This window comes from Nerophis ophidion, linkage group LG16, assembly GCF_033978795.1.
Source record: "Nerophis ophidion isolate RoL-2023_Sa linkage group LG16, RoL_Noph_v1.0, whole genome shotgun sequence".
NCBI lineage: Eukaryota > Metazoa > Chordata > Actinopteri > Syngnathiformes > Syngnathidae > Nerophis > Nerophis ophidion.
Window position 1 is genome coordinate 35,058,462 of NC_084626.1, and position 13,965 is coordinate 35,072,426.

Here is a 13,965-nt window from a genome sequence, read left to right on the forward strand (position 1 = left end):
ATTTTAGCTCAGGGGCCGCATGGAGGACAATCTACTCCCAAATGGGCCGGAATGCTGAAATCATGGCATGATAACTTAAAAATGACGGCAAATTCAAGTTGTTTTCTTTGTTTAACTTTGGCCAAACAAGCACATTCTGAAAACATACAAATCATAAATAATCCTCTGGACAAAACACTTCAAATGTTTTGAAAATTCTGAGGAAATTGATGCAGTTTCAAAAACACAATGAGCTTAGACTTTGTCTCAGTGTATCTACAAAGCCAGGATTAAAGTTTAAGTCACACAGTCTATCTGGGATTGACCAAAAAGACAGCATGTAAACTCTTCTAGGTATCAAATACCTCCTTTGTCATGTCCACGTATCAACCCAGAGATAACTCAAAAAAATGTAATAAACGGTGGTAAAAACTATTCAAAAGGGTTAAGTTCACTTTTCTCCTGTTTGACAGAGACAATTTAGGGCAACGAGGATGCCAAATAACGTTGTGTTGGAAGCAGAAGACATAAAACGTCAGGTCTTAGATTTCATGTGGCTCGAGGAGGAGGAGCCACTGTCCCCCTTTACTGTATACCACGTGCTTGGCCCTGGTACAAACCGTTTGCTTGCCTAACAGAATTACTATTGTGACATCCAGTGGACACATTTAGAACATCAGTTTCTTCCGTTACAAAAAAAACAGCAGCTCATTTTTATACTTGGCAAACTCAATTCGCGGGCCGGATAAAACCTGTTCGCGGGGCTAATCCAGCCCGCAGGCTGTACGTTTGACACCCCTGATCTACATTATTTATTAAATTTATTTTGACTGTACCGCTTATTTACCTTAACCGTGGACGGTTACCTGAAAGGCGGCACAGGTTGTTGTACGGTCAGTGCATGTCAATTTGAAAAAACTCTTCCTTGATGACATTTTGGCAATAAAATTGCATTTGGGTCCAAATAGTGGGCTCTTATTCAAGTTGATTTAAATTATGCGAGCAAGTAACTACCAAAATTCACAATTGTGTTTGATAGGATTTTAAAATTAATAATTTGACAGCACTATTCAGAACGTAACCACTGCGAATAGCAGGGCTCAACTGTTCACTGTTTTTTAAAACGTTTTCATGGTCCAAAATGCTGCAAACATGTAAAAGGTTCCTGAACATTGAATACAAATCGACCTTCTTGATTTTTCCTTAAGGGAGAATAAGACCGCTTGACTCTCACCTGGAAGACCGTTAACTCTTCTAGAAAGAGCTCCTCGTTCTCCAACGTGTCTTTGACCTCGGATGCTACCTTTAGCACCTTCCCATCATCTGCAGAAGCACAAAGAAATTAAACATTCGCATGTTGAAGGTTTGCTTTCCATATTTTCTATAATTTTACCTTGGAACGGTGATCCTAACCGTCGGGGGTTTACCACTGTTTATCATTAATACCACTTATAATTACATTCCAAGCCTACAGCAAACTCATTACCTGATAACATGTGAAAAGTTCCCAAAAAGTTGAATATTTTAAACTTCTGGTCAATATGTGCCCTCTGATTGGCTCCTGACCAGTCCTTGTTATACCTGGCCTCTCGCACAACAATTGCTGGGATAGGCTCCAGGTCACCGCGCTATAGAAAAAAACAATTGAACCCTTGCATTCCTGCTCACCTGTGCCCAGGAATAAGACGTCGTAAGTTCCGTCCTCTGTATCCACTCTGTCCACCACCACCCTCGTTAACATGTAGGACACATTGACCCGAGTTAAGACGGGTCTGCTGCCCAGAGGTAGGACCGGTTCCCACATCAGCTGATGCTGTCGCATGAAGCTCACCACCTCGTCTGGGAAATCCTTAGTGGACTCGTGGAGCGAGTCATAGGTTTCACTGGGACACTGGAGTACAAATCAAAGAGACCATCCATTGTGCCTAAACTCCAAAGTTCACTTCACAAATGTGGACGGCCAATCTACATCGTCAATGCACTCACAGCACCAGGTCTCGGGTACGGGATGCGGCCTTTGTACTCCACCCAGCGATAGTCGGGACCTTCCTTATGAGCAAACGGCCCGTTGAACGCCGCTCGAATCGATGACATTGAGAAGACGCAAACGGCCGAGCCTCGAAACAACAAGCTGGTGGAGGAAAGAAGACGTAGAAACACAGAAGCTTAAAAGTCTCACTTGAAGTGAACCGTGTGAACGAGTCAAGGTGCAGTGCCTGGACCAACCTGGAGGTTTTAAAGACTCCATAGATGATCGGGTTTTGTGGGTCCTTCGACTCCAGAACGAAGACATCCTCTAAAGAAAGGGAAAATAGACAAATAAGATGGCGAACTGTAATGGCATGACGCTTGTGCCCACTAAAAATCAGCATGAGTGTGGTCTGGTTCTGTGTGTGGTGTCACACAATATCTACAGCAGAGTGGACACCACTTTAAGGCACGGGTGTCCCATTTTTTTACAGCGAGGCTCGAGTAAAGAAAAATTAAGATTGTCCACTTTGATACAATGTGTACACTACAATATTCAAAACCTAATCTATCGATATAAATGACTAAGCAAATGAGTGTACAGTGCAGGAACATCAGTTTACAAACCCCTCATGGTACAAACTTTTCAATTTACAAGGCACAAACTGGATAAAAATATGCTTTGGTGTAAGAAACGTGTTTCAGTGTATGAACGTTTCATCCACCCATTGTGTGCCCGGCAGAACATCTATTGTGGGCGGGCTGATCAATCTGCGGTGTGCTGCTGTTAGCTACTGTGTTCAGTGCTACTTTGTGTGCTGTTTAATTGTTCTTTAGCCTTTTCACAACATTTTCCTGTTTTTTGTAGCTCGATTTCAGTCCAAAGAAAGCGATAAGCAAAGTATAGTTTTGAAACATCAGGAAACATCCACAGCATTGTCCACACTGTCTTCTGCTGCACTCGTAGAAGATGAAAAAAAGTTTTGTGATTTCCAACTGAGTGCACCACAAGGCTAGTGACAGTGTGTGTGCGCGTGTCAGCAGGGCGGCTGAAAATAAAGACAGTTTAGCTATTGCTGTTTTGTTTTGGCTTTGTTATTAAATCGAAAGTTGATCCATCACCCATTTGTGATTATTTTTGATATACAGTAATGCATAGTGCTTTATAATGTTTTCAAAGTCTACAATTATTACGTAAATTTGGACTTTTTTGAGGTTGGAACCCATTATTCATGTTTACATTGTTTCTTATGGGGAAATTTTGTTACAATAAAACAACTTTTCTATTTACCAACCCTGTTTAAGAACCAATTAATTAATTAATTAATTCTGAAATTGAGTGTGGAGAGACGGAGCCGAGGAACCAACAGCAGGGTCAGGCAAATGCCGGTCCTACCCGCAATGGCGGCCAGGAGGCGGGGCGTGCGGCGGAGAGAGGAGGCGGGACGCACTCAGAGCGACGCTCCAGCCAGCCAAGTCAGGTGCGTTCACCACACACCTGCGCTCAATCTGCTCATCTATTGTTACAGCACAAAAGAGGGGAAGGAGGAACAATTGGGGAGGAGGAGGCGAGGACACCACTGCAAACAGACAACAAGCACAACGATCGAGGACAAGAGAGGGAGATGACGACCCCCCCCAACGGAAGCAGACGCCGGACGCCGAAAGGCGTGCAGCGGTGGCAAGCAGGAAGAGCCCGCGCGCTGAAAAGTGACGCGATCAGATGGCCAGACGAAGACAGGTTTATTGAAATAATAAACACCGGTCAAACCTGCTATGATGCGTCTTGTGTCCGGTGTCACGGCAACCCACACGGGGACGGCGGCTGGGAGTCCGCCACATTGAGGTTCCATTGTAATACTTGATAATAACTGTGGAGAGACGCAGCCGACGGGCCGACAGCGGGCGGACAGAGGCGTTCTGGACCAGGATGGAGGCCAGGAGGCGGGGCATGCAGCGGCGAGGAGAGGCGTGACGCACGCGGCGCGGCAGGAGAACGGCAATCTGAGTCGGGTGCGTAAGACACACACCTGCTCACAATCTGCGCATCTGCTCCTAGACTATAAGAGAGGCGAAGGGGGCCCGATCGGAGAGAGAGAGGAGGAAACCACGGCAGCCCGACCACGTGCCCGACAACCGAGATCACGCCAAAATGAGTCCCCGCCACAGACGCAGCAGGCGAGCACCGAAAGGTGCAGCGCGACCAGGAAGAGGAGCCGGCGCACTAGAAATGGGCGCGCCCGACTGGCCCGAAGACAAATTTACTGAAAGAATAAATCTGAATCAAACCTGCTACGATGCGTCGTGTGTCCAGTGTCATCGCAACCGGCTGGGAGTCCGTCACAATAACATAATATAATAAGAAGATAACAGGAAAGAAAAGCATTACCAAGTTCATCAAATTGCGTGTCGACTCCAGATGGACCTGGCACCGAACAGACTAGTCTGGCCTTGAGGAACGTGGTCCAGCGATTGATCAGGCTCCGCTTGCCTCCTAAATCATTCTGGATAGACGAAACCGGAAGTGGGAAAAGTGCATACTCAAACCAACCTCGGTTGTGGTGAACCCAGGTCCACCTACCTTACAAACTCGAGCCACTCGGCTGTAAACCCTCTTGTCCCACTGGTTGGCCTCGACAGCCACCTCCCTGAAGAAGAAGTAAATCTTGTCGTCATCAGGATTGTGAGTGTCTGGAATGGAGAAGGAACCCACGAACTCCGGCACTGATATGAGACACAAGTCCATGTTCAAATGGAGTCACCATGGGATGTTGGAGAAAATGGGACGAAAGTGTGAGTGTGTTAGGTGTGTGTGTGTCACCGTTGAGCCAGTTTTGGTCATAAGCTTCCGTACGGAGATGCCGACCGGCATCCTGGATGGACGTACGAATGATGGCCGCATTGGTTCCGATTAAATCCAGAGACGTGCCAGCGTACACATCGTTGTCTGAAGGGAGAGCACAACACTTGACTATGCACCTCATCACATTTGAATTTGACACAAATGAATTTAATTAACATGTGCGGTCTTAGAAAATATATATTTTTTTCATGATATTCAATTAACAGAGTAAGCTACATCATGTAAACCTCACTTCTCCACACCTTAAGAGCAGTTCTGGACAACGCATTGACAGCTTAGGTCAGGGGTGTCAAACTCATTTTCATTTTCACTAATGACTGCTCTCAGAGGGACGCTTTTTAAAAATTAATTTACATTATGCATGCGGGTAATAACCTGTGATTAATCATGATTATTCTAAATGCTTATGCATTTGATTATTAGATTTTTTTATGTATAACTTGATTTGCAATTATAAATAAAGGTGATAAGCAGATATTTAACTATTTGTTTTTATATCACAAAAATAGTTTTGCAATACAGTATATAATAATATAATTGGCATTATCTGATAATATTCAAGTTTAAAATATGCATATTTTTTCTGTCAAAATTGAAAAAACTAATGCATTTAGTAAAAAAAAAAAAAAAATGTAAAAAGTATTTTATTGAAACCCATTTTTCTAGGCTTTCGCAAGCCAGATAAAATGATGTGGCAGGCTAGAGCTGCCCCCCCGGCCGGGCCTTGAGTATGACACTTGTGGCTTTTTGGCTTTGAACTTTTGGTCTAAATGATATGTTTTGGTGTGAATTTTTCATACATTTTCCTCCCCAGTCACTTTTATGACCCGTTTTTCTAGACCGTCTGTAAAATGTTTGATTCTGAAGGCTTTCCCAGATTGCAAATGAAACCACACCCCACCCTCTCCAAAAGCATCAGAATGTATCTTTTGAAAATGTCCACTGTTTAAATATACATCATTAAGTCGTCTGCAATATTTTTTCCCCAGACAGTCAAATATAAACCGTAAAGTTCGCAAAGGTCGTGTTTCTCAGGATGCAAAAAAAAACAAGGAGGAAGCAGCGTGCGGGTCTTTTTAATCCCGAAAAAGTAGGAAACAAAAGGAGATCGTGCAGCTAGGAAAAGCGCACAGGAAATCTAAAGGCTTACTTGTCACAGAGGGAGATAAACAAACACAAGCTGTTGCATGAAGCAAGCAATGGGACCACACCTGCAAACTGACCACACAGGTATGAATAAGGAGCATGATTGGCTAGAAAACAGGTGGGAACACTAATCAATAGCTGAAGACAGGTATGGGGGACAGCACACAGGAAGTGATCACGTCACAGCTGGATGACACAAACTCAAGGGAAGGAGAAACCTACATAATAGCGCAGACATATAACCTCAATAAAACACAGAGAAATAACAACTAAAATACAAAACTGGACATGCCCTTACGTAACAGGCCATAACATAAACTTCATAAAAATGACATAGATTCACCCGGTCACAGCATTAAGTACAGCTGCAAACTTGCTGATTTATTCAAACTCTGCACAAAAAAACAAAGCTTTTACCAGCATTTATGTCACTGTATGTCACACTTGAGTGTTATTATGCTCCTCCCCCTCTGGCTCAGCGTTTGATCTAATGTCTCAAGTACAGCCACCTTGCTCTGACGTAGCAACATAGCCAGACTGCAAAATCCAGACAACGGTGGCATCCAAACCATATTTGATTTGACGCTTTGGCATTGTTTAGGTATCCTAGCGTGCTCAGTGGCCTTGTGGTTAAAGTGAGACTGGAAGGTCGTGAGTTCCAACCCCAGCCGAGCCATACCCAAGACTATAAAAATGGGACTCATTGCCTCCCTGCATGGCACCCAGCATCAAGGGTTGGAATTGGGGGTTAAATCAACAAAATGATTCCCGAGCGCGGCCACCTCTGCTGCTCGCTCCTCTCCTCACCTCCCAGGGGGTGAACATGGGGATGGGTCACATGCAGAGGGTAATTTCACCACACCGAGTGTGTGTATGCCTATCGTTGGGACTTTAACTTTAACAGTGTAACAACATTAATACGTCAGAAAGGACCGAATTCATAATAGGTCCCGTTAAATATCTGACAACGTAGTAAGTGAACTCCATAGGGCAGGGGTTTCAAACTCAAATACAGAGTGGGCCAAAATTTTAAACTGAACTAAGCCGCGGGCCATGGTTGAAAAAATTTACCTTTTAATAGGGAGCCAAACAAGTTTTGCATTGAATATTGAACAAGCAAGGCTTATATAATTTTATAGTGACATGCAAAATAAAGTTTCAAATAAACAATAATAATAATTTAAAAATATCAATGGCATACCAAATTATATATTGTAGTGTCCCAGAGGTTCTGAGTATTTCTTCTGTTGTGTTTATGTTGTGTTACAGTGCGGATGTTCTCCCGAAATGTGTTTGTCATTCTTGTTTGGTGTGGGTTCACGGTGTGGCACATATTTGTAAAAGCGTTAAAGTTGTTTATTCAGCCACCCTGAGTGTGACTTGATCAAGCATGCCCTGCATTAACTTATGTGTGAGTAAAATCTGCTTATATTGTGTGAATAGGACGGCACAATGTTTGTATGCAGGAAAAGCGGACGTGATGCAAGGTTGTAGAGAAAGCTAAAGGAAGTGCCATTAAAACAATATTGTTGTCCGGGTGGAAATCGGTAGAAATTTGGGAGAATGGTTCCCCCGGGAGATTTTCGGGAGGGGCACTGACCTTCGGGAGTCTCGGTAGGGTTGGCAAGTATGAGGATTAGCTGTGTTAGAGCGGCATCGCCGCTGTACAATACCGGCAGGCCAGCTCTAATGTTTAATTTGATATTGCCTCAAGGGCCAAATGAAATTACACGGCGGGCCAAATTTGGCCCACGGGCCAGAGTTTGACACCCATGCCATAGGGGCTAGGAAACGCTGTAATTAGTGTCTATGTAAATTTCCGGCATTTTAACTCCATAAAAAATTATGGAGCTTCCGTGGATGGAGCTTCCGTTTCCACATTGGAGCCAAAGCATTCTGCAAGGACAATAGTGCTGTCCATTGGCAGTTGGATTTCCAGTATCATTCACCACTGTCATCCATTCATTTTTGCTGGTTTTTGCCCGCTCAGGACTATTCAGGTCAAAGCTAGTTGCTGACATGTTAAGTTTATGACTATTAATATCACTGTACTATGTTGCTGATGTTATCTCTGAACTTCACCGGCATGTACAGTATGAGCCAATGAACACGTTTCTGTAACGTTTAGCTGGCATTGTGGTGAAAAGTTATTCTCTCGTGGGTGCAGCGGAGGATGGAACACAGCGTGAGGGTAAGGATAAAGATTTATTAACACACTATAAAACAGACTAAGAACCAAAAGACTTGCACAGTGGCGTGGCGAAGTTGGTAGAGTGGCTGTGCCAGCAACCTGAAGGTTATTGGTTCAATCCCCACCTTCTACCATCCTAGTCACGTCTGTTGTGTCCTTGGGCAAGACACTTCACCCTTGCTCCTGATGGGTCCTGGTGAGCGCCTTGCATGGCGGCTCCCGCCATCAGTGTGTAAATATTGTATATGCACCTTAGGAGGAGCTGCTCCAATTTCGTTGTTCTTTGAACCTGTTCATTGCAATAATGACAATAAAAACTCTATTCTATTCTATTCTCTATTCTATTCTAATATGTGGAAAATACTGTCACAGCGCTTTGGGCTCCTTAAAAAGGGGTACAAAAGTGCTATACAAGTACAACCCATTTACCATTTATCATGGCTCTAGAAACAAACAGAACTAGCATGAGCTAGAAGAAACAAAAGACGCTAGCGTGTGAGCTAGGGAAACGAATAAACAAAATAGCATGGAAGCTAATAACGAACGAAGGGTGTTTATCACAATGCGGGAATGCGACTTGTTGCGTGTAGCAAACTACAGTACAGTCCGAGGCCGAATGGCAAAAGAAGGCAGGCATACATAGGGAGATAATCAAACATCAGGTGCGTATGACAAACAAGAAACAGGTGACACTAAATGGGTAACTAGGGCAACAGAAACAAACCAGGAAGTGCCACCAGGAACGAAGAGAACAGAACAAAAACAGAACATGACATGATCCAAGTCTTGGATCATGACAGTTTCGAGCTGTGTGTGTGACAAAGTCAGCAAGACGATGCAGAAAGACATGTTCTTCCATGTAGACACCTCACAGAGCATTGGTGGGTCTGGCGTGCATGGGAATGGCGAGACGTACGTACCGCTCAGTCGAGCAGTGAAAGGCTCTCTGGGACCATAAGGACATTTTCCTTGTCCGGATACGACTGTGTGAGACAGCAGAGACAAGGCCTCCTATTGACACACACGTAAGTCCATGTTTTTGTCAAATTAATATTGTCATTATAACGTATAATATTTATAATAGACATCATAAGATTGACGATTTCTGCTTGAAATTGGCGTTACCTCTGTGTCCGATGTGACTTGGAGGAGGCCACACTGAGGATGGAAGGCACCCGTGGCACAGACGTAAACGTGCGTCTTGTTGAAAGGTTGGAGCAGACGCACAAAGTTGGCGCACTCGCTCTGAAAAAGACAGCAAAAAGTGGAACTTTGTCGTCTGTTGGAGCGTTCAAACAAAATGCTGACATCTCACTTGCAGACTTCTGCCGATCATGAAGCAGTGGCGCACGTCTCTTTGGGCCGCCGGCCAGTGCACCTGTGAACGAGTCGTAACAGCATTGTTACTTGTACAAAACCTAAAAACCAGTGAAGTTTGCACGTTGTGTAAATGGTAAATAAAAACAAAAAACAATGATTTGCAAATCTTTTTCAACCTATATTAAATTGAATAGACTGCAAAGACAAGATAATAACATTCGAACCTTGAAATCTTTGTTATTTGTTGCAAATATTAGCTCATTTGGAATTTGATGCCTGCAACATGTTTCAAAAAAGCTGCCACAAGTGGCAAAAAAGACTGTGAAAGTTGAGGAATGCTCATCAAACACTTATTTGGAACATCCGTACAGGTGAACAGGCTAATTGTGAACAGGTGGGTGCCATGATTGAGTATAAAAGCAGCTTCCATGAAATGCTCAGTCATTCACAAACAAGGATGGGGCGAGGGTCACCACTTTCTGAACAAATGCGTGAGCAAATTGTCCAACAGTTTAAGAACAACATTTCTAAATGAGCTATTGCAAGAAACTTTGGGAAATTCACCATCTACGGTCCGTAATATCATCAAAAGGTTCCGAGAATCTGGAAAAATCACTCCACGTAAGCGATGATATTATGGACCTTGGATCCCTCAGGCGGGTCTGCATCAAAAAGCAACATCAGCGTGAAAAGGATATCACCAAATGGGTTCAGGAACACTTCAGAATACCACTGTTAGTAACTACAATTTGTCGCTACATCTGTAAGTGCAAGTTAAAACTACTATTCAAAGCTAAAGCCATTTATCAACAACACCCAGAAACGCCGCTGGCTCCGCCGGGCCCAAGCTCATCCAAGATGGACTGATGCAAAGTGGAAAAGTGTTCTGTGGTCTGACGAGTCCACATTTGAAATTGTTTTAGGAAACTGTGGATGTCGTGTCCTTTGGAACAAAGACGAAAAGAACCATCCGGATTGTTCTAGGTACAAAGTTCAACAGCCAGCATCTGTGATGGTATGGGGATGTATTAGTGCCCAAGGCATGGGTAACTTACATATCTGTGAAGGCACCATTAATGCTAAAAGGTATATACAAATTTTGGAGCAACATATGTTGCCATCCAAGCAACGTTATCATGGACACCCCTGCTTATTTCAGCAAGTCGACGCCAAGCCATGTGTTGCGACAGTGTGGCTTCATAGTAAAAGGGTGCGGGTACTGGACTGGCCTGCCTGTAGTCCAGACCTGTCTCCTATTGAAAATGTGTGCTGCAATATGAATCCTAAGATACCGCGACATACCAACATAATCTGTACATCAAGCAAGAAGGGGAAATAATTCTACCTGAAAGCTTCAAAAATTGGTCTCCTCAGTTCCCAAATGTTTACTGAGTGGTGTTAAAAGGAAAGGCCATGTAACAGTGGTGAAAATGCCCCTGTGCCAACTTCTTTGCAATGTGTTGCTGCCATTAAAGTCTAAGTTAATGATTATTTGCAAAAAAATATATTTTCTCAGTTTGAACATTAAATATCTTGTCTTTGCAGTGTATTAAATTAAAGATAAGTTGAAAAGTATTTGCAAATCATTGTATTCTCTTTTTATTTACGAATTACACAAGGTGCCAACTTCACTAGTTTTGGGTTTTGTAATTGGCTACTGCAAAATGATGTCATATATCAGTGTATCACTTGGCAAAATGCAAATAAAACTAAAATGAGCTGCTGGGCATACACTTCTACAAAGTGATTGCTTATAACTCACCGCCTGCGAAGGAAGATCCACTCTGTGGGACCTCAGCAGGTGGATATAATCTTTTCCTCCAACCAGCAGCCAGCCTTGATCCTCATCCAACAGCAGCACCTGGAATCCCCCGCTGGTCCCTTCCCCCCAGTAGATCGCCGAGCTATTCTTCAGTGCTGACAAATTCAACACAAACAACTCTGTTCACTGTTCATTAATCACTGTGAGATTGGACATACGCCATCATCATTGTTATTGTGTGAATGAACATAAACCACCCTCAATAATATGCCACCAGTAATAAATGTGTGAATGAACATACGCCACCATCTTTAATCATTGAGAAAATAAACATACAGACATGTAAATAATCACTTTTTAAACGGACATACTGTTCATTGCCACAAGTAATCTTTGTGTGAATGAGAAAACATCACCACCATTAATTATTGCACGAATAGACAAACACCACCATCATTAATGGTTGTGGGAATGAACATATATCACCATCATTAATCATTAATTGTTGTGAGAATGACTTACACCACCATCATTACCATTATGGAAATAAACAATTACTATCATTAATCATTGTGTCATCCACCAACACCACCAACAATCATAGTGTGATAGGACATACATCACCATCATTAATTATTGTGTGAAGGGACAGAAACAAACATCACTAATTATTGTATGGACGTACATGCAACACTATATTAATCATTGTGTCAACGAACATCCACCTCTAATATTAATTATCATGTGAATGGACATACACCACCATTATTAATCATTGTGTCAACAAACATATACATCGCTAATGTCAATCATCGAGTGGATCGACATAAACTACCATTATTAATCATTGTGTAAACAAACATATACATCTCCAATATCAATCACTCTGTGAATCGACGTACATCACCATCCCTAATCATTATGTCAACACACAAGTACACCTCCAATATCAATCATGGTGAGAATGGACACACAGTGCCATTCATCTAACTGAAAATACACCACCACCATTTTTCATTATGTGAATGGAGTCATACCATCATCAACCATTGGGTCACCAAAAATACACCACCACCATTATTCAATGTGTGAATGGGCATACACTACCATCATTAATCATTGTGTGAATTGCCATAAACTAACTGATCACTGTGTGAATGGGCATCATATTAATATTTGTGTGAATGGACATACACGACAAGCATTAATCATTGTGTGAATGAGCATATGCCATTATTATTAATAATTGTGTGAATTGAAATACTCTAGCAGCATTAATATTTGTGTGAATGGGCATGCTCCATCATTATTAATAACTGTGTGAATGGACATACTCTATGAGGGGCCATTAGGGATATTATTCAGAAATATCTCTTACATAAGTGTATGTAAGAGCATTTCAGTAGTGTATGTGAGAGCATTTCAGTAGTGTGTATAAGTGTTTCAGTAGTGTGTGTGAGAGAAAAAAATTGCAGTTGTTTATGAGAGCATTTCAGTAGTGTGTATAAGAGTTTTTCAGTAGTGTGTATAAGAGTGTTTCAGTAGTGTGTGTGAGAGAAAAACATTTCAGTTGTTCATGTGAGAGCATTTCAGCAGTGTATGTAAGAGGTAATTCTGAATAATGTCCCTAACGGCCCCTCATAGTTTAGCGTCCTGCTAAACACACATCACTTGGGGTTGTTCCCATGGGAACGTGCACATTTCCTACCTTCATGTGACAGCTGCAGCCGGGGTCCCGTTTGGCTGCGCGGGTTTGCGGCTGTAGCCGTGAGCGCGGCCAGTGGGAGGAGCCACAGAATCGCCGCCATCTCACTTCGAAGAGAAGAGGATACATAATTTGATATCACTCCCATGCAAAAGTGTTTGTGTGCAGGAATGTGTGGCGGCCTTCATTAAAAATAGAAGGAAAAAAAACATGATATTATTGTTTGTGTCCCTTTGAAATTTTGAATGTCATTCTTTAAAAATGTTTAAATTATTTAGTTATTGCTGGTTATCTGTGTCATTTTATCTCAATTCGATATTTCACTGTTGTGTAGCGTCGGAAATTGAAGTGATTTGTGTTGTTAAAGTTTTCCATCAAAGAAACAATAGCAAGCTGAAATTTTCCCATATAGGCACGTAAAGAAATACACGCGCGCACACACAGCGCACGCGCACACCAGAGGAAACAGGAAGGTAGTTACAATGGTGAGACCCCAAGAGACATAAACACTTGAATAAATAAACATAAATCATTGAATAGGTTGAATATGGTGTTTTGTACTGCCTCATACAAAAGTTCCCAGGTTCAATTCCAGATTAAATTCATTTCTGTTTCTCCAACTTCCAAAAAAACATTGCTTTTTAAGAAATGAAAACATTTCTCCCCATTTGACTAATTAAGTACATTTCTCTCTATATTGAAAGAATCCCAGTTTCCTGAACGCACCATCTTGCTCATCGATACTCCTCCAGTTCGCAATAACCAACATTTAAAATGTAAAATTTCGTAATTAAACATTTCATAACAACTCACCGGTTTAGTTGGCGTGACAGTGACGTCACATGAACAGCGATGACGTCAGAGAAAGAAACCTGCACTCCGTAATGTCAGTGGTGAAGCGCACGTGAAAGCTGAGTGCCTGGTTTAAGGAGTGCCGCCTTCATGGTCACTGGGACAATATGTTGGCTCATCAGTCCCCTTCCGGCCAGGTGGGCGTAGTCTTCGTAACTTTGAAACTTTAATTTTGCTTT

At 42.4% G+C, this 13,965-nt stretch overlaps 1 protein-coding gene across 1 annotated transcript in view; it reads right to left on the reverse strand.

The window, feature by feature from the left end:
- Positions 1–13,903, reverse strand: part of si:dkey-49n23.1 (semaphorin-3D) — a 33,148-nt gene extending 19,245 nt beyond the window's left edge. The window contains exons 1-13 of the mRNA XM_061874978.1: positions 13,748–13,903; positions 12,938–13,041; positions 11,230–11,384; positions 9,463–9,525; positions 9,273–9,392; positions 9,068–9,158; positions 4,769–4,894; positions 4,529–4,671; positions 4,337–4,451; positions 2,206–2,275; positions 1,966–2,110; positions 1,648–1,870; positions 1,214–1,302 (exon numbers count right to left, since the gene is read on the reverse strand). Of these exons, the coding sequence (XP_061730962.1) occupies positions 1,214–1,302; positions 1,648–1,870; positions 1,966–2,110; positions 2,206–2,275; positions 4,337–4,451; positions 4,529–4,671; positions 4,769–4,894; positions 9,068–9,158; positions 9,273–9,392; positions 9,463–9,525; positions 11,230–11,384; positions 12,938–13,037 (1,440 nt within the window). The 5' untranslated portion in view covers positions 13,038–13,041; positions 13,748–13,903. The remainder of the gene's footprint in view (positions 1–1,213; positions 1,303–1,647; positions 1,871–1,965; positions 2,111–2,205; positions 2,276–4,336; positions 4,452–4,528; positions 4,672–4,768; positions 4,895–9,067; positions 9,159–9,272; positions 9,393–9,462; positions 9,526–11,229; positions 11,385–12,937; positions 13,042–13,747) is intronic.
- Between the last annotated feature and the right edge of the window lie 62 nt (positions 13,904–13,965).